Source organism: Sarcophilus harrisii, chromosome 2, assembly GCF_902635505.1.
Source record: "Sarcophilus harrisii chromosome 2, mSarHar1.11, whole genome shotgun sequence".
Taxonomy (NCBI): Eukaryota; Metazoa; Chordata; class Mammalia; order Dasyuromorphia; family Dasyuridae; genus Sarcophilus; species Sarcophilus harrisii.
The window spans coordinates 486827059-486850274 of NC_045427.1; the positions used below are offsets into that span (position 1 = coordinate 486827059).

The window sequence follows — 23216 nt, forward strand, 5'->3', positions numbered from 1 at the left end:
TTCCTCCAGGGTTTATGGCATTCTCTCCCACAAATATACACAAAATCAGTGGAGAAAGTGGGCTCAATCTTAGAGACTGTATCTCCAAAAAGGCTTTATATTTCACAGTTGGACAGGAAAATTGCTCCAATAACCCTGTAGCTTGCTTTTCTACAAACCCTTGAGTCATCAGTTCTTCTGGTTCAACAACTAATCTTCATCATCACATCATATAAACCCAATGTCTAACTAGAAATAGGGTTCTTCTCCACTAGGAACTGGACCAGGCAGGGAAGATGTATGCAATGTCCAAAGAATGACCCCACCAGGCCAGTTTATCCATGTTATAGAAAAATCAATAATAAAATAGTTGGTGTCCTCAAAGAGCTTGAATTCTATTTGGTGTGAAGAGGAGCATAAGGCTACAATGTAGACACAAAATAATTACAATATGAAATAATCAAAGGAAGAACAAAATCACTAATGTCTGGGAAGATCAGGGAATTCTGAGGAGATGAGAACTCATTGTGGACTGAAGGAGTTAGAGAAGGTTTTACGGAAGGGATGAAGTTCTTGAGCTGGCAACTGGAGGATCAGTCAGATTTGGAGAGGCTAAGAAGGAGGAATGAGGACATTCCATAATGGTAGATGGTGGGGTGAGATCAATGTCTTTGATTTTAGAATTTTCTCATTCTAAGATTCTATGTAATAAAACAATAGAGGCAGGAAGGCACAAGAAGCAATAAGTAGACCAGTTTGGTAACCATAACTACCACCTATGGTCATTAGAAAATCTGGGGAAATGGGACCAAAACTACACCAAAGAGTCTTTGATGAATTTTAGAGGGAAAAAAATGCCAGAATTTAAAGGGACCTTTTTTTTTCCTCCAGGGGGAAGGGGTTCAGTCCTTTTTTTATCTGTGTGTGGTATACATCTGAAAACTCCATCCACTAAATTTAGATTGATAATTTGTAATTTATAGTCTTAGAGAGTTGCCTAAAGGGCACAATGAGGTTAAATGATTTTCCCATGGTCATATGGCTAATATGTATCAGAGTTAAGACTCAAACCCAAATCTTTTTTATCTCAAAGATGGCTCTCTTTTGTTGTTGTAGAGTTGTTTCAATTGCAGCCAACTCCTCCTGACCCCATTTGGGATTTTCTTGACAACGATACTGAAGTAGTCTGCCATTTCATTTTCCAGCTTATTTTACAGATGAGGAAACTGAGGCAAACAGGGTTAAATGACTTGCTCAGGGTTACACAGTTAAGTCTGAGACTGAATTTGAACTCACATTCTCCTGATTCTAGGACTGGTACCCTATCCACTAAGCTACTCAAATATGATTCTCTAGCCATCATATTAGTACTCTATCCACACCCTGCTTTTCTGAAGGGGTCTTACTTAGAACATGAATGTTCAAAGCTGGCAAGAATACAAAATGCCAAAGGCATCACAGAACAGGGAATGTCAGAACCTCAAAATAATGCAGAAGCTCTAGCATGAGGCAGGAACAAAGGGTAATGGTACCTTGTACCAAAGCTCCTGGATCAATAACCCAGGTATGATTATTTTCCACTCTACGTTTGGTCAGCCTTCAAAGCCTCGTCCTTCTTTTCCCCTCTTTGCTCTCGTTAGGAGCCAGCATGTCCTTGCCTGTGATCTTTAACTGTCTGGTATGATTTGAACGAGAATTGAGGAGTGGTTGAGGCGGCTGTGAATTACCCAGCACTCTCTGGATGCTCTGACCCTTCAGCTAGTTTCTGTGCTGGGGTCTGAGTCACATAAGCTGGGGGCCCAGACCCAGCCATTTTCATTGGTCCTCTCTTCCCTGCTACACTGCAGACTCAAGGCAAAACCCTCCCCCTTGTGACATCTTAGCCCAGGAATAGTGGCTCTCTTCAGGATCAAGGGCCACTCCGTTAGGAGAGGAAACAAGGGCCAATTGTTACTGATGAGTGTCTAATTCTTTGAATGTGAAACAGTAGCCGTCCTGTTGGCAAGAAGTAGAACTGAAACCCAGTGCTGGAGGCTGGGGTGGGGTGGGGGAAGGGAGGCGAGGCAGATGGAAAAGTTCACCCTTCCAAACAAACTATCCACTCCCCATTGCCCAACGTCTTTGTCCCAGAGCCATCTGAGCTGGGCTTTCAGAAGTTATCGTAGGTGTCTGTAAATAGGGCCTCGGAATCCATTTATCTCAGTGGGTACTGGAGCCTCTGGGTCAGAAACCCTTCTTTCAAAGCAAAAAGTTCCATGTTTGGGCTTGAGGTTGGTGATGTGGTGGTACAGTCAGGAACCTGACCCCGGCCATCATTAACATCCCATTTAATGGATGGCTTGGAGCTGTGAAGGTACCTAGTGCATTATTGGGTGTTCAGGGCCAGACAATTAGAATGTCCTGAAAATGTCAAGTCTGTGCCCTCAAGAAGCATACAATCACTAACAGCAGGGGAAAGTCATCTTACCAAACTCGCAGCTTTCCTTCAAGGTCTTCTTCCTCGAAGACAAATAGAAAAAGGGTTGGATCGGCGGTCAGGAGACCCTGGCTATTACTATCTCACTCTGTAACTGGGTAATTCACTTCCCTTCTCTGAGTCTCAGTGTCTCCATATGTAACAGGACTAGGTTGGGTAAGGGGATTTCTAGACGCTTTCTTAGCACTAACATTCTAAGTGATAATGTCTAAGAGAAAAGAAGAATGAAAGCTCCATGAGAGCAGGTCCTGTTTAAATTTTTTTCTTTTCGTATTCCTAGTGACTACCAAAGTCCTTTGTACATAGTAAGTGACTTAAATATACACATATATGTATGTATATGTTTGCATATAACATGATGAAATTAATCAAATTAAAGAGCCCATGGAATTATTAACATCACCTCACCCCAACCTCAACCAAAAATAAACTAGTAAATCTAAATGTACTCATTGTAATGTAAATGTACTCATTGCACACTTTTAGGCTATTCTGTATTATTAAGATTTTCTCCATCATTTTCTCAAGTCTAGACAATGAAAAAAAAAAGTTGTAGTAAGTTTCAGTATTTGCCTATTTCTGAGGTAAAAAAATGCTTACTTTGAAAATTTAACAATCTGCTCTCAAGAGGTTGAATTGGCTCTGGAATTCACCTGCCTAACCCTCCTCACCTTAGATAACTGAGAAGAATGTTTGAAGATCCTCAGAGGTAATTGTTTATCCATTTTGCTGTAGTAATCAAGTTTGTCCTAGAATAGTAGTTTTTAAGGTTTAACTTGTATTGAATGTGAACACAAATGTATAATTAGATTTCAATGTAATTATTTTCCTCTTTCAATTCTATATATTTTATCCTATGCATATGAACATTTTTCTGAGAAGGGATGCATGGACTTACCAGATGGAATTCATGTCACAGAAGCTTGAAAATGTCTCTCTTAGAATGTTGGTTGAGTGCTATTTATCAAGTCCCTTGAAAACATGGACTATATATTTTTTATTATGGTCCCCTCAGTTTTCTAGCAGGTTTTGTGTACACACTGGGTACTTAATAAATACCTATTGAGTAACACACTTCCAGCTCTGAAGTCTGGAAGCCTTCCCAGAAACATTGAGGATATTTTGATTTAATAAGTTGGGGGAGCAGTGGATGGGGCCTGAGTTGGGGCTGCAAGAGGAGAGAGGGAGAAGCATACTCTTTCAAGACCCCAGGTTCATTTGCAAACTTTGAGCCGCAGCCTGGAGCCTGGCCAAGATTGGCTCAGATGCCACCAACTGACAGCCGGGGAATGAAATATCACGGGGAAAGTAATCTGCTCTAACTTGATGGCAATCGGCGGGAAAAAAAAAGACATTTTAAAGTAGAGTTTCTTTCAATGCATTGCATTGAAGAACATTAGGCAAACTACTAGATTATTTTCCACATTCTTCAATGCGAAACGACTCCCCTTTATGACCGCTATCAATAACAGCTATCACATTACCAATGCTACAGTTGCCACATATATAATATTTAAATCACATTTGTGGCTGACAGAGACCTATGGATAGTCTTAATCCCAACAGGCTATTACAGTTCATATCATGTCTGTCATATAAATATTATGAATCATTTCCCACTATCTTTATGGGGATAAGTTGACATCATTGGAGAGATCTGGTCTGGGTGGATATTTTCTGCATATTTATATACATCTTATGTATATGTATGCATATGGAGAAAGATTTATAGAGCCATCCCCGATAATCGATGCCCCCTCACACATTCTTTATAAGCTGCATGCTTAGCATTCACAGAGAGGGGGCGCAGATCAGGGGAGGTAACTGATGAGCAGGGCTGAAGAAGAAAATATATAGATCTTTTCAGGAACCTGGAGCCAAATCTGCTATTTGATCAGGTTTTCACTTGTACTATGTGGTATATGGCAACTGTATTCCAATTAGCCTCATCAATCTTTGTAGAATCCTAGTCAGAGATGTAGGGAAGCCATCAGACCCAAATGTTGGATTTTATAGAAGAGAAAACTGGGATACAGAGAGGGAAAGTTACTTGTCCAAAGTTACATAGCAAATTGGTAGGAAAAATGAGACAAGCATCTAGGTCTCCTGATTCCCATTTCAGTGAATAATCCCACAATATGCCATAACAATTAAAAACGAGATTTATTTGAAAGGAAAAAATCTTAATATACTAAAAATATTTACACCAATTATAAGCCACACTCAGCTTTTATGCAAGCCATATTTAGAGCAAAGTGGGGATCCAATACGGTTAGTACCATAGCAAGTTATAAGAAGTCTGAGAGACAGGAAGCAGTACTGGGGGGCAGAGATTGAGCTGACCAGCTTCAGGGACTTCAGAATGAAAACAATGACAGATGAAAATAGAACCCAAAGTCCAAACAAGCTTTCAGTGAACATTTAATTTGGTGACAGAGTTGGAGGGGAAGAAGGCCTTCTATTACCCAAAGGAATTGAACAAAGCAAAGGCAAAATTCAGAGTTGAGATGATGATAGCAGGAGGGGGAAAAAAAAGAGTCAGGTAGACTTGACATTGGGCTTCTTCTGTTCCACAAGGACCTCTTACCTAGTCCAGTATCTTCCAAATATCGAGAGGAAGACACCCAGGAAAGCAAAGAAACTCAAAGCCATGCTACAAGAGGGTTAAATGAAGAAAGCTGAAGAAAAGACTTAGGAGGAAGAGGATACCAGGAATCAACTGTTTCTCTACCCAACTACATCTTATAAGAGGTTAGGGGAAAAGTCTATTGATAGATTTCAGCAGATCCATTACAGTGAACTAGTCAACATCCATTTTTTTTTGTGTGTGTGTGTGTGTGTGTGTGTGTGTGATGGGGTCTGGCACATATGAAGACCCCATCAACTTGCTCCATTGACTGATCCCTGGGGAGATGGCTTCCAGAAGGATCATAATAATGTATAAGGAGAAAGACTGTGGAGCTTGTATTGATATTCCCTAATTGGTTCTGGTTCTCTAACCTCCTGGTGAAGGAGAGGCCATCTGATTAGCTTCAGAGGTCTTCAAAAAGGCCAATTATCTTCAGCTACTTTCTTTTTGCTTCTTTATTGTCTCAGAGCTTGGTGACTTTTTCCCCCTCATAGTGTCCATTAAGAGACCACTATGAAGGGAGATCGCTTTACCACCATACATGGAACAATATAGTGCAGAGCACTCTGAAAAATTCCCTGAAGAAAGGTCTAAAGATCTAGTTTGATCTAGTTTGATCTTGTTTGACTCATAATGATGCTTCGGTCTGGTATTACCATCTAGGTCTCTGTCACTCCTGTCCAGCCTCATTGCTCCTCCTCTGTGCTTATGCTATGGTTTGTTTAAATCAAGTAAAAGATTTTACACATTCCTATTAAAAGTCACCCTAAAATATACACACATAAATGGGAAAGCTGGTGGTGTTACAGAGTGAGAAAAGCAGAATCAGAAGAGTACGCATGCAGATTATAACTATGTAAATAATAAACTAACAAAATTTGAAAAAATATGCAAATTATGCCATCAAGAGATGGCTTAATAATAAATGAAACATTTTTGTTATTTTGTTCATATTTGCATGCATTTTAAAAACTAGTTTGTAAACTATGAAATTGATGGCTTTGAGTATAGCCTTTAAAAATGTTTGAGTTTGTTTTTGTGAGTTCTTAAGAGATACAGAAGAAAGTTAATCTTATTACTTTTGATGGCTTTAGAATACAGCCTTTAAAAAAGTTTGTGTATTTATTTTTGTGAATTCTTAATAACTATAGAAAAAAGTTAATCTTATTAAACTTGATCTATTATTCTAGCCTATTAAAAATCTTTCATATTAGATTCTGCCATCTAATATGGTAGTCATTTTTCCCAGTTTTGAATCATCTGCAGATCTGACACATGCTGCTGTCATGCAAAAAAATGTTGAATAGAACAGTCCAAACAGAAAAGTTCAGCGTCAAGGATAGAGTCAATCAGGTCCTCAAATAAAACACTCTCTTGTAGTAGAAATCAATTCATTAATTACCATTTTTAAGACTAGACAGTCAGCTAATTCTGAGTCAATCAATCAATCAATCAATCAACAAAAACATTTATTAAATGTTTCTTTGGAGCAAAAGCACAACATTAAGTGTTGGGGATACAAAGATGAAGACAAAAGAGTTCCTGTCTTTAAAGAGTTTACATTATAAAAGGAGGGAGAAAATATGTATACATATGAACATATATAAGACATATGAAGCAATCATCAGATAATCTTGAATGAGAGAAAAGTGAAGCTAGGAGGGAGAGAGGGAAACCAGAAAAGCTTTCTGTTTTAAGTGGTTCTTTTACTGATTTTTGAGGGAAATTAGAGATTCTGAAAAGCAGAGGGGTGTGGAGGGAGAGCATTTCAGGCATGAGGGATAGCCAATGCAAAGATACAAAGAGAGGAAATGGGGTATTTGTGTGTGAGAAGCAACAAGCCTGTATGGATGGACACTAGAATGAATGAAGGGAAAGCATGTATAGGAAGATGAAAAGATAAGAAAGGTCCAGGTTGTTGAAGAGCTTTATATGTCAGAGAAGTTTATGTTTGATCCTAGACGTAACAGGATCAAATACAGGTTCAAAAAGTAATAGAATCACCAGAGTATATTGAATAGAAGTATAACAGGGTGAGATCTGAATTCTAGAGAAGTCATTTTAGTGTCCATATGGAGGATGGATTAGGATAGGGAAAGACATGGGATAGAAAGATTTAATAAGAGACTATTGCAAAAGTCCAGGCAAGAGGTAATAAGGGTTTGGACTAGGATAATGGTTGTATGAGTGAAAATTCAGGAAACATATAGGAGATTTGTTGCAGAGATTTTAAAAAATTGGCAACTAATTGGATATATGGGTTGTCTGAGGGTAAAAGGTTAGGGATGACTTTAGTTGCCTACTTGTTTGATTAGAAAGATAGCTAGGGCTTCTTAAACTTTTTCCACTTGTCACTCCATTTTGCCTGAGAAATTTTTACGTGACTCCGGGTATATAGATAAATAAAATAGATATACTGACCAAACATTTGCTGATAATAAATCATAATTCCCTAATCCCCACATTTAGTTACCAGATCCCATATAAGGTTAATATCTACAATTTAAGAAGCTAGTCTGTAGTCTAGATAGTAATAGGGATGTTTGAAAAAGGGGTGAATTTTGGGCACAAAGATAATGTGTTCTATTTTTTGGACATGTTGATTTTGAGATGTCCATGAGACATGCAGTTCAAAATATTCAATAGGCTGCTCAGAATACAAAATTGAAGTTCAGGAAAGAAATAAGGGCTGGATATATAGATTTTTGAATCATCCACAAAGAGTTGATAATTGAATCTGTGGGAGCTGATGAGGTCAGCAAATGAGAGTGTAGAAAACAAGGAGAACAAAGTCTTGGAGTATACCCATAATTAATGGATATGATATAGTTTAAGATCCATCAAAGGAGAGATAGAAAGAATAGTCAAATGGAGAAGGGGGGACTCAAGAGAGAAATTAACACCTGGAGAAGAGAGTGTCTAGGAGATGTGGTCAACAGTGTCAAATACTGCAGAAAAACAAAAAGCTTAAGAAGTATTTGAATTGAAGAAAAGTCATTAGAGTTGGCATTTAAGAGATAATTGGTAACTCCAAGCAAGTGGTCACAGTTGAATGAACAGGTCAGAAATCAAATTGCAGAGGGATAGGAAAAGAATGAGAAGAGAGGAAATAGAGGCACCTAATGGAGACATTTTTTTCAAGGAGTGTGACAAAGAAAGGGATGAAAGATATAGGATTATATCTAGTGAGGGTAACAGGATCTAGTGAACCTCCAATTGAATCACCATCTAGTTTTCATTTTTCTATTTCTCCCAAAGGATCTGTGGCAAACTTTGCCAAATGCCTTGCTGAGGCTTAAATAATGACAATGGTTTTCCTCTGGTTTACTAGTCTTGAAGAATTGGCTAGGAAGAGAAAAAGGAGAGGGAATAATAAACACAGAGATCTTCAATTCTATTTCTCAAGATAATAATTGTAGTTAGTTTAGTGGGCTCATCATGCTTGCCTCAGATATTCTCAGACTCTATCTAGATCAATAACTTTCCATCCATCCTTAGAAAAATACATATTATCTTTCCCTGCTGAAGAAGAGCTGCAAATCTGCCCAAGTAAGAATTAGGGCATCTGAGCTATTTTGACCTTCTCTAAGTGGGGCAGGAGCCAAGATGATGGGAGAAGGAACAGAAAGAGAGAAGAGCTCAGACTATAATCAAGTCTTGCCATTGGACTTCCATGTCTCTGTAAGAGCCAAGCTGGTGACTTTGAAGCTCTGCTTCACTTAGAGCCAATTCACATGTAAGTCAAGACATCTCCTTTGTGACATCAACAAAAGACCAATACCACCACTGCCAACCTCAACAAATATACAGTGGCAAATATTGCCCACCCCAGGTCTGAAAGTGCCTGTGCTAAGTCTTACCGAAGTCAATAAGTTAATCTTAAAACATTTACTAAACTATTTTCGAGATGGTTTATTTTTTTAATTAAAACTTTTTACTTTCAAAATATATACATGGATAATTTTCAACACTCACCCTTACAAAAACCTTGTGTTCTGAATTTTTCCCTTCCCTGCCCACCACCCCTTCCCCTAAACAGCAAGTGATCCAATATATGTTAAACCTGTGCAATTCTTCTATATTTATTTCCACAAATGCTGCACAAGAAAAATCTGATCAAAAGGGAAAAAGGGAGAAAGAAAATAAAATGCAAGCAAATGACAACCAAAAAAAGTGAGAATGCTATGTTGTGATCCATACTTAGTTCCCACAGTCCTCCCTCTGGGTACAGATGGCTCTCTTCATCACAAAGCCGTTGGAACTGGCCTGAATCATCTTATTGTTGAGGAGAGAGCCTTGTCCATCAGAATTGATCACCGTATAATTTTGCTGTTGCCATGTATAATGTTTGAGATGGTTTATAAGGCAGCACTTGAGGGAGTATAATGCAATCCAGTGGATAGATCTAAAAAATATTTTTCAAAGTAAAACAACAATAGGAATACCCAAACAACAATAATTACCCAGCAGCAAATGAAGTCACTTGGTTTCCTTGATTTAAAATAGATGAATATTACTACAAAATATCTTGATTGTGTTAGTAATATGAAGTGTACTATGGAGATGTGTATTTTTCCCCCTATCTTTTATTCAGCAGATCCAAATCAGGCTCAGACTTGTGTGGCATAAGGATAAATTTACACCGAAGAGCCAAAAGTAAAGGAGAAAGTTAGTGAATGTGTATCTATAAAACAAATAACAACAATAACAACCCAAAAGTTCTTTGTTTTCTGAAAGATTTGGTATGGATTTGAAACCCTCACTAGGAAAAGAGTTAGCCTGCTGGCCTCTTTTCCAGAGAGGAAGTCCTTGCTGTTAATTGAGCATCTTTCTTTCTTTGGAAGTCCTTTGGTGGTATTTGGTAACAGAGGGAACAGTTTTTTCCCTAAAGCTTTTATCTACATAATTGTCCCTTGGGCAGTGATAACAGCACCTGAAATAGCCAGCGTCCCACCCAGGCCCCCCATTTTAATTCCTACCTTCATTCTGCTCTCTGCTAGAATATATTGAGTCAGAAGAGCAGTTTAGTTACTCTTGTTAACTCAGCATGAATGTAACGCTCCTTCCATTCACATACTCCCTATATTTAATCCCAATCACCTCAAACTCAGTTCAAGTACAGTATGAAAGCACTAGATTTTCGGAACCAAGAGACATGAATTCTAATCCTGTCTCTGGCTTTAAGCTACTCATTAAGAAGGCCCTTTCTGAACTTCAGTTTTCTCTTCTGTAAAACTGAAGAGATTAGAACAGATTGATTTCCTCCCCCCACCCAACATATCCTGGGGGCCAGTTCTCTATTGCTGGCCACTCTGGCTCCAGCAGCTTCATGGAAAGGATCTCTCCAGACATCAAAAGGCAAGGAGCAAGGAGTTGAAATGAAAAGGAAATCTGGAGAAGTATAAGGAAAGATTAAAAAATAAAAAGATGCTGAGTGGGTGCCCATCAGTTGGAGAATGGCTGAATAAGTTATGGTATATGAATGCTATGGAATATTATTGTTCTGTAAGAAATCAACCAGCAGGATGATTTCAGAGAGGCCTGGAGAAACTTGCATGAACTGATGCTGAGTGAAATGAGCAGAACAAAGAGATCTTGTACATCGCAACAGTAAGGTTATACAATGATCAGTTCTGATGAAGGCTCTTCTCAACAATGAAATGATCCAGCTCCAATGATCTTGTGATAAGGGGAGCCATTTACACCCAGAGAGAGGACTGTGGGAACTGAGTGTGGATCACAACTTTGCATTCTCACTCTTTTGTTGTTGTTCACTTGCATTCTGTTTTCTTATTCATTTTCTTTCCTTTTTGATCTGATTTTTCTTAGTACAGCAAGAGAACTGTATAAATATGTTCACACAGACTGGATTTAACATATATTTTAACATGATTAACATATATTGGATTGCTTGCCATCTAGGGAAGGGGGTGGGGGAAGAGGGAAAATCTGAAACACAAGGCTATGCAAGGGTCCATGTTGAAAAATGATCTGTGCACAGGTTTTGAAAATTAAAAAAACAGATTCTGAGAAGTTATTCGTAAAAGTTTGGAGACTGATTAACAATTTGTGGCAGATTGGTGTCTGACTGTGGGCGGGCAATTAGTTAAAATCCTGCTTTAGTTAATCTAGCAATGTGACTCTGAGCAAGTCCTACTACCTCTGTGAGGCGGAGTTCTTCATCTGGAACAGGAGGAGTGAACTAGATGGCCTCCAAGGTCTCTCTCTAAACCCAGGATTCTATGGAAACCCTGAAGGAGAGAAATGACCTTTACAGGCTCCTTCTAACCTTTCTGGGAATCCTACTGTTCTTTTGACAGTTTTTGAGACCTAAATAGGAAGAGGAGGGAGGAGTCCATAGATAATCCACCTTCAGATAACTGAGAGTAGCTGATGCTTCTTTCGGGGCGGGGGATGGGGAGGCTGAGCTTTGGAGAACGGGCCGGTTTTTGGGAAAGGCTCCTTCTAGCCAGGGAGTTTTGCTCTCGGTTACCTGAGCTCCCAGTCCGAGGAGAGCGGCCTTGCTGCACCAGTAGGACTCTTCTCCTTTCTCCCTCCTGCCAAGGATGGTGCTGAAGCTGCAGCCGCATCGTCTCCTGGTCGAAGAGCGTGGGGGTTCTGAGAATTTCCCCTCTGACAGACACCGGGGGGGGGGGGGGAGAGAACCTGGCAGTCGAGGGCTCAGAATGGGAGCAAATGATCTTGCTAATTGGGAGAACACGTGCCAAGTCCACTGTTCAGACACACTGAACAAGAGGAATGAGGGTGGAGAAAGGACCGGGTCGCTTTTTTACCTCCTTCCCCCCCCATCCCCCCGTGTGCGTTCTCCCCCCTTCCCCCGCCCCCTCCCTGAAAACGATATCATTTTGAGATTGATGCCTTGAAAGGCGCTCTCTTGGGGAGGGGAGGTGGGGAAAGGGGAGTTAAAGGGGAGGAGTGGCCTGCCAGGAGTTTTGTTTTGGTTGTAATAAAAGGCAAAGGAGTGCTGAGTTTAAACACGGGCAGCTGCCGGCGGGGCCCTGTTCCGGAGCTTTCTCAGTCTGGGCTCAGGAATCCTGCAGCTGTGGGATCTAGGACTTCTGGAACCAAAGAGATTCGGGAGAGGCGGTCACTGCTCCCTCCCCGCCGCTGGTGCGAGGTGCTGGCGGGGCAGGGAAGTGTTCCGCCTGTAGTTAATTGTTAGCCCCCATCCCCCAGTGCCTCGGCTCCCACAGCGCTAGCCCTCTCAGATCTCAGAATTATACCTTCAGAGAGGCAGGGGATTTAGGAGATTATCTAATCTGACCCTCCCATTTTACAGATTAGGAAATGGAGGCCCAGAGAGAGAGAGATAAAAGGATTTAAGTCAAATTGAAGCTCCTGGTGGGAAATGAGTGGGGGGTTGGGGGAGGTGGGGGGTTCTGGCCTCGGTTTTGCTTGGCACATAGTAGGCACTTAATAAATACTGGATGACATTGCTAGGGAGTAACAGAACAGAAATTCAAACGCCAGTCTTCTGCATCTAAACTCGAAGCTTTCCCAACACTGACCTGTTTCTCTCTGAGGCTGGTAATTTTGGTATGCACCAGATTTAAGACTAGGAAACCCTGGGTTCTGCCACATCTGGCCCTTGAAAGTGTGTGCCCTTAGGCTGGGAATAAGAATAAAAAAAGCTAAATTTGACTGTAACTGACATTTATGACAGACATGTACCCTAAATTTCTCTGTACCTCAGTTTTTCCATCTGTTACATTAGACCCACGATCCCTATCTGGGCTACCTCTCTGGATTTGGGAGTATCCTGTTAGGAGTGTGAAAGTGCTATGTAAACAATAAAGTGTCATTCAGATGTTCAAGTGTAATCATTATGATGATAATGTTAAGTGTTATCTCTTAATGGTGGGGATGGGAAGCCCGGAGTCACCCATTCTTGAATCTCTAGCTTGGCTGAAGCACCTCTCCACCTGGATTGCCTTCATTATTGGTTGGCTTGGCTAAGGTATACATAGAGAGTCTTGGACTGGGAAAACAGTTTTTCTGTATTGGAGACTAGTTGAAGGAAACCATGATACTTCTCAAAACTGGTCTGTAAATTAAACTTTTGTATGTCAACTCACGTTTTAAATGTGCTGTTATCTAAAAATGATCCTTCGATGATTCTTCCCACAAAGCACATGATTAACAGTGAACGTATCACATTTTCCTCATCTTGATTGCCACATATGTTTCTTTAAATAATAACACTTCACATTTAGATCTCGATTGTCACATGTTATCTTGGTTGATTCTTACAACAATCCACCGAGTTAGATTATATTATATTCCCATTCTATAGATGGGGAAACTAAGGCTCAATAAGGTTGACATCAATCTCTTGTCATACAGCTTAATAAATATGCCTGAAGTGAGAGTTGAACCCAGATATAGCTGACTTTAAGTTCAGCACTTTATCTCTGCGCCATGACTGCTAGACAAACAAGCTAATAGGCCTAGAACTTTCTGGGATCTTTTTATTTATTTATTTATTTATTTTTGTTGGGGGGAGGGGGGGAAGGATTGGAAAAATAGAAATGCCAGAAAGAATAAACTGAGTAAGTTGATAGTCTTTGGAAGGATACAAAAGAAAACACGTCAAAACTTGTATTAATAAGGATTTGTCCTTTCTCCTATGTAATCTTGGTTGTCATGTTTCTTCTTTGGGCCCCATTTTCCTTTTAATAACAGCATCAATATAATGGCCTTAATTGCCTCTCAAATATTACATCATTTTTATCCTGACAAAACCCTTTGAAGTAGGGGCTGTTATTATTCTCATTTTGCAAATGAGGAAACTGAGGCAGACAGATTAAGTGAGTTGCCCACAGTCACACAAAGATTTGATGAATATATATATTCATTTTTAAGATTATCAAGGTCTTCTTAAACTAGTCTCTGAGGCTGGATTTGAACTCAGATCTTTCTGATGTACTAGATGAATTCTAAGTTCTCTTTCAACCCTGATATTTTGTTATGTATATTATGTTATATAGTTTAGGATTTCATTTTTTAAGATTTTTTCAGCGATGACTATATATTTTGTACTCTTGTTATCCCTCCCATGTCTAGAAAACCGTATTCTGAGTTCAATTTTTTAAAGTTTCCTATGTTCTGAATCCTTTTCAGTTATGCCATTTTGTACCTGTGCATCTCCTGTTCTATTTTCACCCTAAAGGAGGGAACTTTTTGGCTTAGGAGTCTTTTTTTTTTCTTTTTTTTTTTAAATATTTCCCAACCAGGTGTTAATCTTGATGAGTAACAATGAGAAAATTTCGATATTCCCCCCGGGGCTGCTTGGTATCTTTTGTGTGGTCTGTTAGGAGGTGCCATCATATTGTCAACTAGTATTTGGCAGGGACCTTTGAAGGAAAAAGAAAATAAAATATGATTGAAATTTTACACAACCCCCCCTCACCTTGGAGGGAGGGAAGAGAGGAGAGACTCAGAATGATACTTTTACAATTGTAAGAAATCTAGAGACCATCTAGTACTCATCTTTACAGATGAGTAAACTGAGGCCCAAAGTGGCCGAGGGACTTGCTGGAGTAAGAGGAATCTACGGAACAGCCTTCCCTCCTCCCCCCTTTCTTCCTTTCGGTGGGAAGGGAAGCGATCTACAGAACACCCCAAAGCAGTAATACTATTAATACCCTTCTTAGACCCAGAGGTAAACTTGTCAGTTTCCACGTGAGTTAGAAATCTGCCCGGGCTGCAGCTCTAATCGGGCCCTCCAAGGAGGGGGCCGGGGCGGGGGTTAAGTCAGACCCCGAACACTCGCAACCCCCCTTGCTGTAGTGGAGCGCCCGCCGCCCGCCGCCGAGCCTGGGCAGGGCGTCTTCATTCAAGCGCTCAGGGCTCTGGGCTGGGCGTTGCTTGCCGGCGCCGGCCTTCACAGTCCCCCTCGTTGGGTTCCCCTTTGCACTGCAGCTCCAGTAGTTGGGAGTAGAGACACACACAGAGACACAAGTAGTTTACATTGTTGGGTGACTTTTGCAACAACTCCCCCTGCCTTGGCCTTAACACACCGTCACTGGATTTCCTATCTTCCTTGTCTTTGCTATTACTATTACCATTTAAAAATTTTTTTTTTTTAAGAATAAAGAGCCAGGAGCCCCCGCTGAGAGGCTCCCTCCACCCCTCTCTCCTTTTATTTTCGCTTTGTTGATTTCTGTTTTCTCCACCGACCTCTGGCATGAGTTAGCCACCAGATATGGACACCAAACATTTCCTGCCGCTGGGTGAGTTGCTCGGGTTCTTGCTGCATTTTTGAAAACGTAGGGGAATTGCCGGGCTGGGAGCGAGAGGAGAGTGGGGGTGGGAGGGTTTGGGGTGTTTTTTGAAGGGGGGCCAGTGGGGAATGGAGCAGGAGAAAGAAACCTGGGGGAGACTCCAACTACAGCGCAAACTGGGGAGGGGACGCGGGGGAGACGCGAGAAGAGTGCTCTGGCTTCCGAGTGGCCGGGGGGATCGGCCGGGCTGGAGCTGGGGGAAGAGGGACCAGAGGCAGCCCGGCGATCGGGAGGCGCGGGGCGCCCCACGCAGGGGCACCGGCGTGCGTGGCTCGGCTGCGCCGCGGTGGAGGTGGCGGCGGCTGCCCGGGGTGGGGAAGGAGCTCGTCTCCACGTCTCCGCTGTTTCCCCGGGCTGTGCAAACGGATCGGAGCGGGCGCTTGTGCCCTTCAGGGGCTCGTGTGCGGGACCGGCAGTCCGGGTCGTCCAGAGACCGCGGGCCCCGGGCATTCTTGTGTGGTTTTTGGCGACGGGGACAAGGTTCGTGGCAGCCTCGACCGGTGGTATGCGGATAGCGACCCCGGAGTAGAGGTGCGAGTTGGGGGCTTTGCCAAACACAGACAGCCCTCTCCCCCAATCGTAGGCGAATCCCCCCCGATCAGGCAGCCACCCCACGGAAGGGGGAAAATTAGGGATACATGTGGAGGGGAGAAAGGAAAAGTAATTGCGAGCTGAGAACCTTCTGGGGAGCCCCAGTGCGCAAATTCCACGGGCTCCGGCGTCCTGGGGTCCCCCTTAACGCAGCCAAACTTTGTCTTTAAGGCTGGCCTTGACTTGGAGCAAAGGTTTATGGTGTTATAAAGGAGCTCTTTTGAGTTGTAAAAAGAGCACCGGGAATCGGCAAGGTTGGTGGGTGCCAGCTCCCCATTCTCTGCTCTGCCTCCTTCCCCCGGGGCCTAGTGGGAAGGTGGGCTTCGCCGGGTAAAAGTGTCTACTTTCCCTTGAGGTTAATTTTATGTTAGTTTGGGGTTGGAGGAGGTGGTGGAGATAAAACTTAGAGGTTGCAAGGTTGAAACGACTTGATTGTGATTCCTCACCCCTTATCAAAGGATAAATTTGGTTTGACTTTAACCTTACCCGTCCCCCAACCCTAACCCCGAACCCCACCCCCCACCTCAAAAAAAAAAAATTGGCTTCTCGCTTTCTCCGCGTTTCCCTCCTCTAGAACGGCAGTCTTTTGTAGTGAGCAGTCTGGCAGAGATGAATGGGCCTGCCTGGGTTAAAGGTGATGCATGGATACATTTACGATCAAGTATTGCTTTCCAAAGGTGAGGGATTCCCGGAGAAACCCACCCCGGCCAGGCCTGTGGAAAGGCTGACTTGCCCTTCCGTGCCTACAGCCCAAGCTGCTCCCGGGGCTGAGATTGGGAGCCAGGCGTAGAAGGCTTCCTCCTCTCCCAGGGGTTAGGTCGAAGTGTGTCTGAGACTCCCGGCTCCTCGACAGTTAGTGGCACAGGACTGCTAAAATAACATGGAGGACTAACTTATATCAACAAAAGCCAGGAAATTCAGAGCCAGAGCTTCTGCCCAAACCACAATCCGCCTCTCTCGCCTACTAGCTCGCCTTCTCGGCTGCCTGCTTGCCGGGGAGGCTGCTCCCGTTGGCGGGTACCTAGGAACCAGCGGCTCATTGACGCGAGTTCTCCGGGCTTCAGTCCATTGCATCAGACCCTCCCTCCACTCTCCCCAACCCTTTCAAGGAAAAAAAAAAAAAAACAACAAAGAACAACAATAGAACCAACCAGAAAACAACCCTGTCTGTTGTGGTTTTAATGAATGGAAATATAAAAGCAAAACTTCAGTGAGGGTGAAATTAAAAACAAACCTACCCCCGAGAAATAGGGACGGGTGGCAGGGTTACAGATGAATAGGATCTTGTATGTACCTACTCGGTGGATGGGACAAATTGGACTAGTCTGTGTGGCAGCCCATTGGAGCAAGAAAGCTGAGGAGAACTGGGATGACTGGTCTTGGTCTGGAATAAAACTGATTGGAACTGGCTGTGGGTAGTAGCATATGGCCAGACTGGGGGAGGTGGCAGTAAATTAAGCCCACCTAATACTCTTCTCTGGGGATAACTTTCTCCAGGATCTTGGGTTAACAACCACCCCATTTCTTCACTGAATTTAGCTCTAGGGTGTTTTGTGTATGTGTGTGTGTGGATGGGGAGGGGGTTGTTGTTGGTGGTGTTAGGGGTAGCATGAAGAGGTAGGGGTTAGGATTGGGGGTGGAATTTATAAATTCCTAACTATAGCCAGGCTGACAGGAAAAAAAAATTCTGCCTGAAGTTAATTAAAAGTTAATTAAAACAGTTGATTGATAATGAAGATCCTGGATCTTCCCCTGGTGAAAAATGGGGGCAGTTTATTAATGATTCAATAATATCACAAAGTGCCCTTCTGCCTCCCCCACAGTGGAATGTTTTACATTGTTGAGGGGGGGGGGGATGTGAGAGGGAAGCCATACATTTATTGGGTAGGTGTTGTAAGCAGCATCTCTGGAACCCAAAGAACTATTCACATTTAAGGCACAGTTGACTGAGAGGTGAGGTAGGGTAAAAATAAGAATGGGCCTACAAGCAGCTCTTTGATATTTTTGAGGTGGTGAGGAGAACCCTGCATGCTTTAGCTCAGGGCTTTCTTTACAGAGAAAATTTGGATCTGTACTTGTGGCTTAGTTTTTCCCATTTAAAAAAAAAAAAAGTTGACAAGACCTGGTGAGTGAAGTGCTGTTTCCCCAAATCCTTGGTAAGGAGACTGTGTGTAACTGTGTTAAAGAGAAAATGTATGTTGATTCCCTCCCAAATAGTAGCCTGGAATCTTTGCACTGGCGGGTACCTTCCATGTCAGCAGTACAGAAATCCCTTTGCAAAAACTAGTAGGGGAGTCATCCAGTCTTTGCTTGTCTATAACCAGTAATGGAGAGAGTTCTCTGCCTTACCTGGTCAGTTTTTTGAGGCTCCATTTATAGCAGGGGAGTCACCCAGTCTTTGCTTGCCTGTAACCGGTGATGGAGAGAGTTCACTATCTTATCTGGTCAGTGTTCTGAAGGCTCTGTTTATTAGAATACTCTTCCTTAAAAGAAATCGAAATTTGCCTCCTGGTCACTCCCCCGCCTCACACCCAGTTGTGTTCTCCAGAGGTGTTTCACCTCCACATACATGCTGTATTACCGTTCTCTCCCATTCCTGGAGACGAGGATCCCTGGGTTTAAGTTCATGTGACGTCTGTCTCCTCCTCCCCAGAAACTGGAGACTAGCTAAGCCATGTCTGCGCCACGCGGGCGTCCCCATCTGTCCTTCTCCAGCAGCCTGGCCGGGCCGGGGATGGCCTCCCTGGCTCTCTGGGAGGAATGGACTCTGGCTAGAGCTTATTTTTTCGCCATTACGGCCTTGTGTGTATACAGAGCGGTGGGATGCTCGGGAAGGAACGCGCGGCCTCTCCCATTGGCTCTCAGGAGCCCGACGCTTCTGTTTATTTGACTTCGCTCTCCTCTGGGCCTCCGGCCTGCTCCTCCCTTCCTCTCCCTCCTGTCCGCCTGCTGCTTCCACACCTCCGGCCTCCACCAGATAGCTTTATTATCGCTCGCTGCCTCGGCCGGGCAGGTGTCCTTGTTTCAGGGAAGGCCGGAGCAGGATTAGAACTTGACAGCTGAATTGTTCCCTCGCTGAAAGGGATCTGCGGAGGGGAAACCGGGCCGTGACGCGCCGCCTCCGCCGGCTCAAGGTCGGCCTCTCCAAGAGCGTTTGTCGCCGAACAGGGGACCCCGCCGTCGGGCTCAGGATGCCGGAGCTGGGCGGGACGGCCTAGGCTGCATCTCAGCGACTCGGTCCCATCTCCTTCCTCCGGAGCAGATCAGGAGCTGGGAAAGATCTCGGGGCTGCCCGACCCACTTCTCCATCCACGGGCCGGAAGCGGAGGGACACCTCCCGGGTTACTTTCACAGCTCTGGGCCCAAACAGAGAAAGATCCGGAAGTGATAGGTTAGAGAATGTTGGCCTCCCGGGGGCAGCTAGATGGCGCAGTGGATAGAGCACCTGTCCCGGGTCAGAGGGCCCGATCCGGTGACCTCAACACCTAGCACTTCCTGGCTGCGTGACCCTGGGGAAGTCATTTAACCCGGATTGTTTAAAAAAAAACCGAAAGGGGAGAAGTTAGAGTCTTGCCTTCCTTGCCCCCTCCTTGGCTAATAGGCTGTAGGACGATCTAAGGCAACTTTTTATCTCTGAAATGAGGTGTTTGGACTAGAGCAGAGGTTCCTTTACGCTTTCTCCTATTCAGTGGGAACATGAGCGGAGGGCAGCTAGGGGGCGCAGTGGAGAGAGCAGCAGTGGCCTCAGAGAGGTAACACTTCCTGGCTGCGGGACCCTGGGCCAGTCGCTTAACCCCAACTGCCTCAGGGGGAAGAAGTGAATTCCGGAGCTTGTCACACACAGACACACAGATAAAGACGTCCCTTTACTAGTCACTGGTTTTAGAATGAGTTTTTACTTGGTGACAGAGCTGCGTTGCCCGGTTTGCTCTCTGCCCCTGGCGTCTCTGATCCCGGCCTGGGGGGGCGCCCTAGACTTGGCGCGTCCCCGCGCCCGCGGCCGCGCCTGCCTGTGCGCCCTCCGCCCTCCGGCGGGCACCGGCGGACATCCCGCCGGCCGGGCGGGCAGCAGCGAGCCCGGGACCCAAGGCTCCCCTCTGGGTAAGCCGCGCTTCCTTCAGGGAGCTGCTTTCTGTGCTTGAGGGACACCCAGGAAAAAGCAAACGAAAGAGACGCCCTAGAAAAGCTGGGGGTTCTGAAGCCCGTAAAGGAAAAGTCGCTTCCCAGGTTCAGCAGGAGAGGGGAGCCGGGGAGGCCAGGCCGGGCCGGCGGGCCCGTCCTCCCCGCTGCGACCTCTGGCGCTGCCCTTCGCCCTGACTCGGGCTCCCGGCGGCGGCCCGAGCCCTGGGGGGGGCGGGGGGGAGGGTCGGGTCGGGGTCCGCCAGCTCCGAGCGGGCTCTGAGCCGCGGAGCCTCCCGGGAGAAGCAGGCCTCGACGGCGCTTTCTTTCTTTAAGCCGGGGCCTAGCTCCGAGGTCCCAGTGGGGTGGAAGGTACGATTACAACTGCTACTTCCCTAAACCCTTTTGTCAACAAAGGCTAATCCCTTCGGGGTGAGTGTCTGAGGGCTGGGGTTGCGACCAGTCATTGGGCCGGGGCCAGAGGCCGTGGGGAAGCCCCACCCTTCAACTTCTCACCCTTCCTTCCCCACCCTTGGAGGGTGAACGTCTCTTGCTTGGATTTGTGAATCAGCCGGGAGATCCTGAGCTAACGACTTCCTCTCCCGGGGCCTCAGTTTCCCCTTCCGCAGCCCAGATCTGCTCGGCAGCCGTCAAGCACCTTCTGCGTACAAAGCTCTGGGTTCAGGAATACAACAGTTAAAAAAGTGGCCCCGCACCTGCCTGCCAGGTGCTAAAAGCGTGTGGGTTCGATGTGCCACTTCCCTGGCGCAGAGATTTGGGAGGCTAAAAGTCTGGACAAGAGGAGAAGCTCGGGGCGTCAGGGAGGGCTTCCTGGAGGAGCAGGCGCCTGAGGTTCTGGCAGGTTGGATAGCTGTTCTCAGAAGCCTGGGAGCCGAGACACGCTAAGTTTGTCCCTGAAGTTGCTGCAGTTCTTGAGAATAAGGAGCGCCTGTAGGTGAGTGTTGACTCTACCTTTCCAGCAGCGTTTTCCCGGAAACTGCTGCTAGAGAGGCCGAGCTTAGAAATGGAAATGCGCGCTGGGTCCGATTTATGAATTGGGGAAAAAAAGTATTTGCTCTGGTGTGGCAGGAGTGGGGAGTGGTTGAAGCTGAAGTGGGTTTTTCTATTTAACCATTTAAGGAAAAGTGTTCACACGGCCCCTCGCTTCCCCCTCCTTCTCCCCTGTCCCAAGAGCAAATGCAGCGTGGAGAATGAGAATGCCTGCCGGCACCCGCCCAGCTCCGGGGCCTGAAAGCCGACCCGGGGGTCCGATGACGTCACAGCTCCGGAGCCCCAAACCAAAGCGAGTTCTGGAGCCTCCCAAAATAGCAGTCACGGTGCTCTTTGAAGGCAGGCCTTGCAGTGAAGCCGGGCCTGGCGGCTGTTGGGGACCCAGACTCGTCTCCTGAGGGACCCAGCTTTTTGTGCAGAAGGAGGGGTGTGTATGTGTGTGTGTGAGAGAGAGAGAGCCGGCCCCAGACCAGAAGGGCCAGGCTGGGAAGCTGTCTGCTTTTGTGCTTCCTTCTCTAACCATGAACTTGCTGGGCTGCCGGTGACCTTGTATATGGAAATAAGGTGGACTCCCCTGAGCGAGGCTCCCAGCTCCATACTTGCTGAAACCTGTGATCAGAACTCCTAACAGGTCCCCAGGAAAGTTGAAATGGGATTCTGTTATTCAGGGCTCCTCCGATTGTTTGTACAGAAAATCCTGCTGTCCAGGCAAGTCAGCCTTTAGGAGACGCAAGCTGGAACTAGCAGGAAATGTTGTTGAACAGAAACAAAGAATGAAAGGGGGGGTCCAAGTTTTCCTATTTTCAAGGTCTTCCTAAGTTAATTTCTGAAAGAAACCTGTCTGTAACTCTCCCCCCTCCCCAACACACACCTTGGTTTTAAGAAAGTGATGGAGGAAATGTAGCATATTATCATGCTATCTCATATCCCTGTGTAGCACTTATATATGTGTGTGTGTGTGTGATATATATTTAATATATATGTGTATATTATGTAGCACTTATGTGAAGAAATCCATCAGACCCGCACAGTTGTCCTTTGGGTTAGCCTGGTGGAGATTGTAATCCCTGTTTGGCGGGGAGGAAGCCGAGGCACAGAAAAGGTAAGTTGTTCCATGAGCAGTGAGGGAGCATACTGAACAGGGCCGTGTCCTGGGGTCTGAGAGGCATTAAGTTCTGCTCCAGACTCACTTCTTAGCTTAACTTAGCTTAACAAATAACTTGACTTTTGTCAGCTTCAGTTTCCTCACTGTCAAATGAGAGTGATAGCACCTCCTCCCAATGTTCTTGTGAGGATCAAATTATGTAAGATTTGGTTTTTTAAAAAGATGCTTGGCCAGGTGCCTGGCACATAGTAGGCACTTAATAGAGGTCTGTTCCTTTCCTGAACTCCCCCCACCCTTGTCACAGAATGGGCTCGGGATTGTGCCAGGCTGTGAACTTCAAAACTAGCCCAGTTCCTTGGATTGGAGACAGCAAGCCAGTGGTTGTTTCTGGTGTGAAGATCAGGGATTCCCCGTGGCCCCCAACTTTGTCACCTGAAGAAGGCATTGTCTTACATTTTCAGATTGAAATCCTACCCATCCTTTAGGGCCAAGATTAATTACATCGCCTCCAGGAAGCCTTTTATTGCCTATACCACCCAGTTTTGCATTTTATAAGGCAACTATACTTCCCCTTCCCTGTCTTAGTGGACATCTAATCTGATTGTGGCCCAGGCCCCTTCATCTCCTGCCTGGGAACCAGCCCTCTCGCTGAAGGAGATCTCCAGATGTGGCCTGGTGGGGAAGTCCGTCAGCAGGGCTTGGGAGGGCTGGCAGAGCTCTGGAGGGCCCGGACACAGGCTTTTCAGAAGTGCTTAATGGTGGAGGACTTCTGTGCCCATCATGCACCAGACTGGGAGCTCCTTGGAGGCAGGAGTCATACCTGACATAATAGATGCTCATTAAATGCAGATTGAATAAAGCTGGGTCTGGGAGCCTTATATATCTTCATTGTAGCCCCAGATAATTCTAGCTGGTGCTTTCTTCCCGTGGAGTGATCTTCCCTCAGCACTCTCCTCTAGAGTGCCCAGGAGTTGCTTTACTTTTCCCCATTCTATGAGTATT

At 45.0% G+C, this 23216-nt stretch overlaps 1 protein-coding gene across 2 annotated transcripts in view; it reads left to right on the plus strand.

The window, feature by feature from the left end:
* RXRA (retinoid X receptor alpha) overlaps positions 1 to 23216 on the plus strand; it is a 426208-nt gene that overhangs the window by 130375 nt on the left and 272617 nt on the right. Inside the window, exon 1 of one of the 2 annotated variants that reach the window (XM_012554015.3) lies at positions 15025 to 15337. The exons of the other annotated variant lie outside the window; for it this stretch is intronic. Within the exon in view, the coding sequence (XP_012409469.1) occupies positions 15310 to 15337 (28 nt within the window). The 5' untranslated portion in view covers positions 15025 to 15309. Of the gene's footprint in view, positions 1 to 15024; positions 15338 to 23216 lie in introns of those variants that run through there. 2 annotated transcript variants of the gene reach the window in all.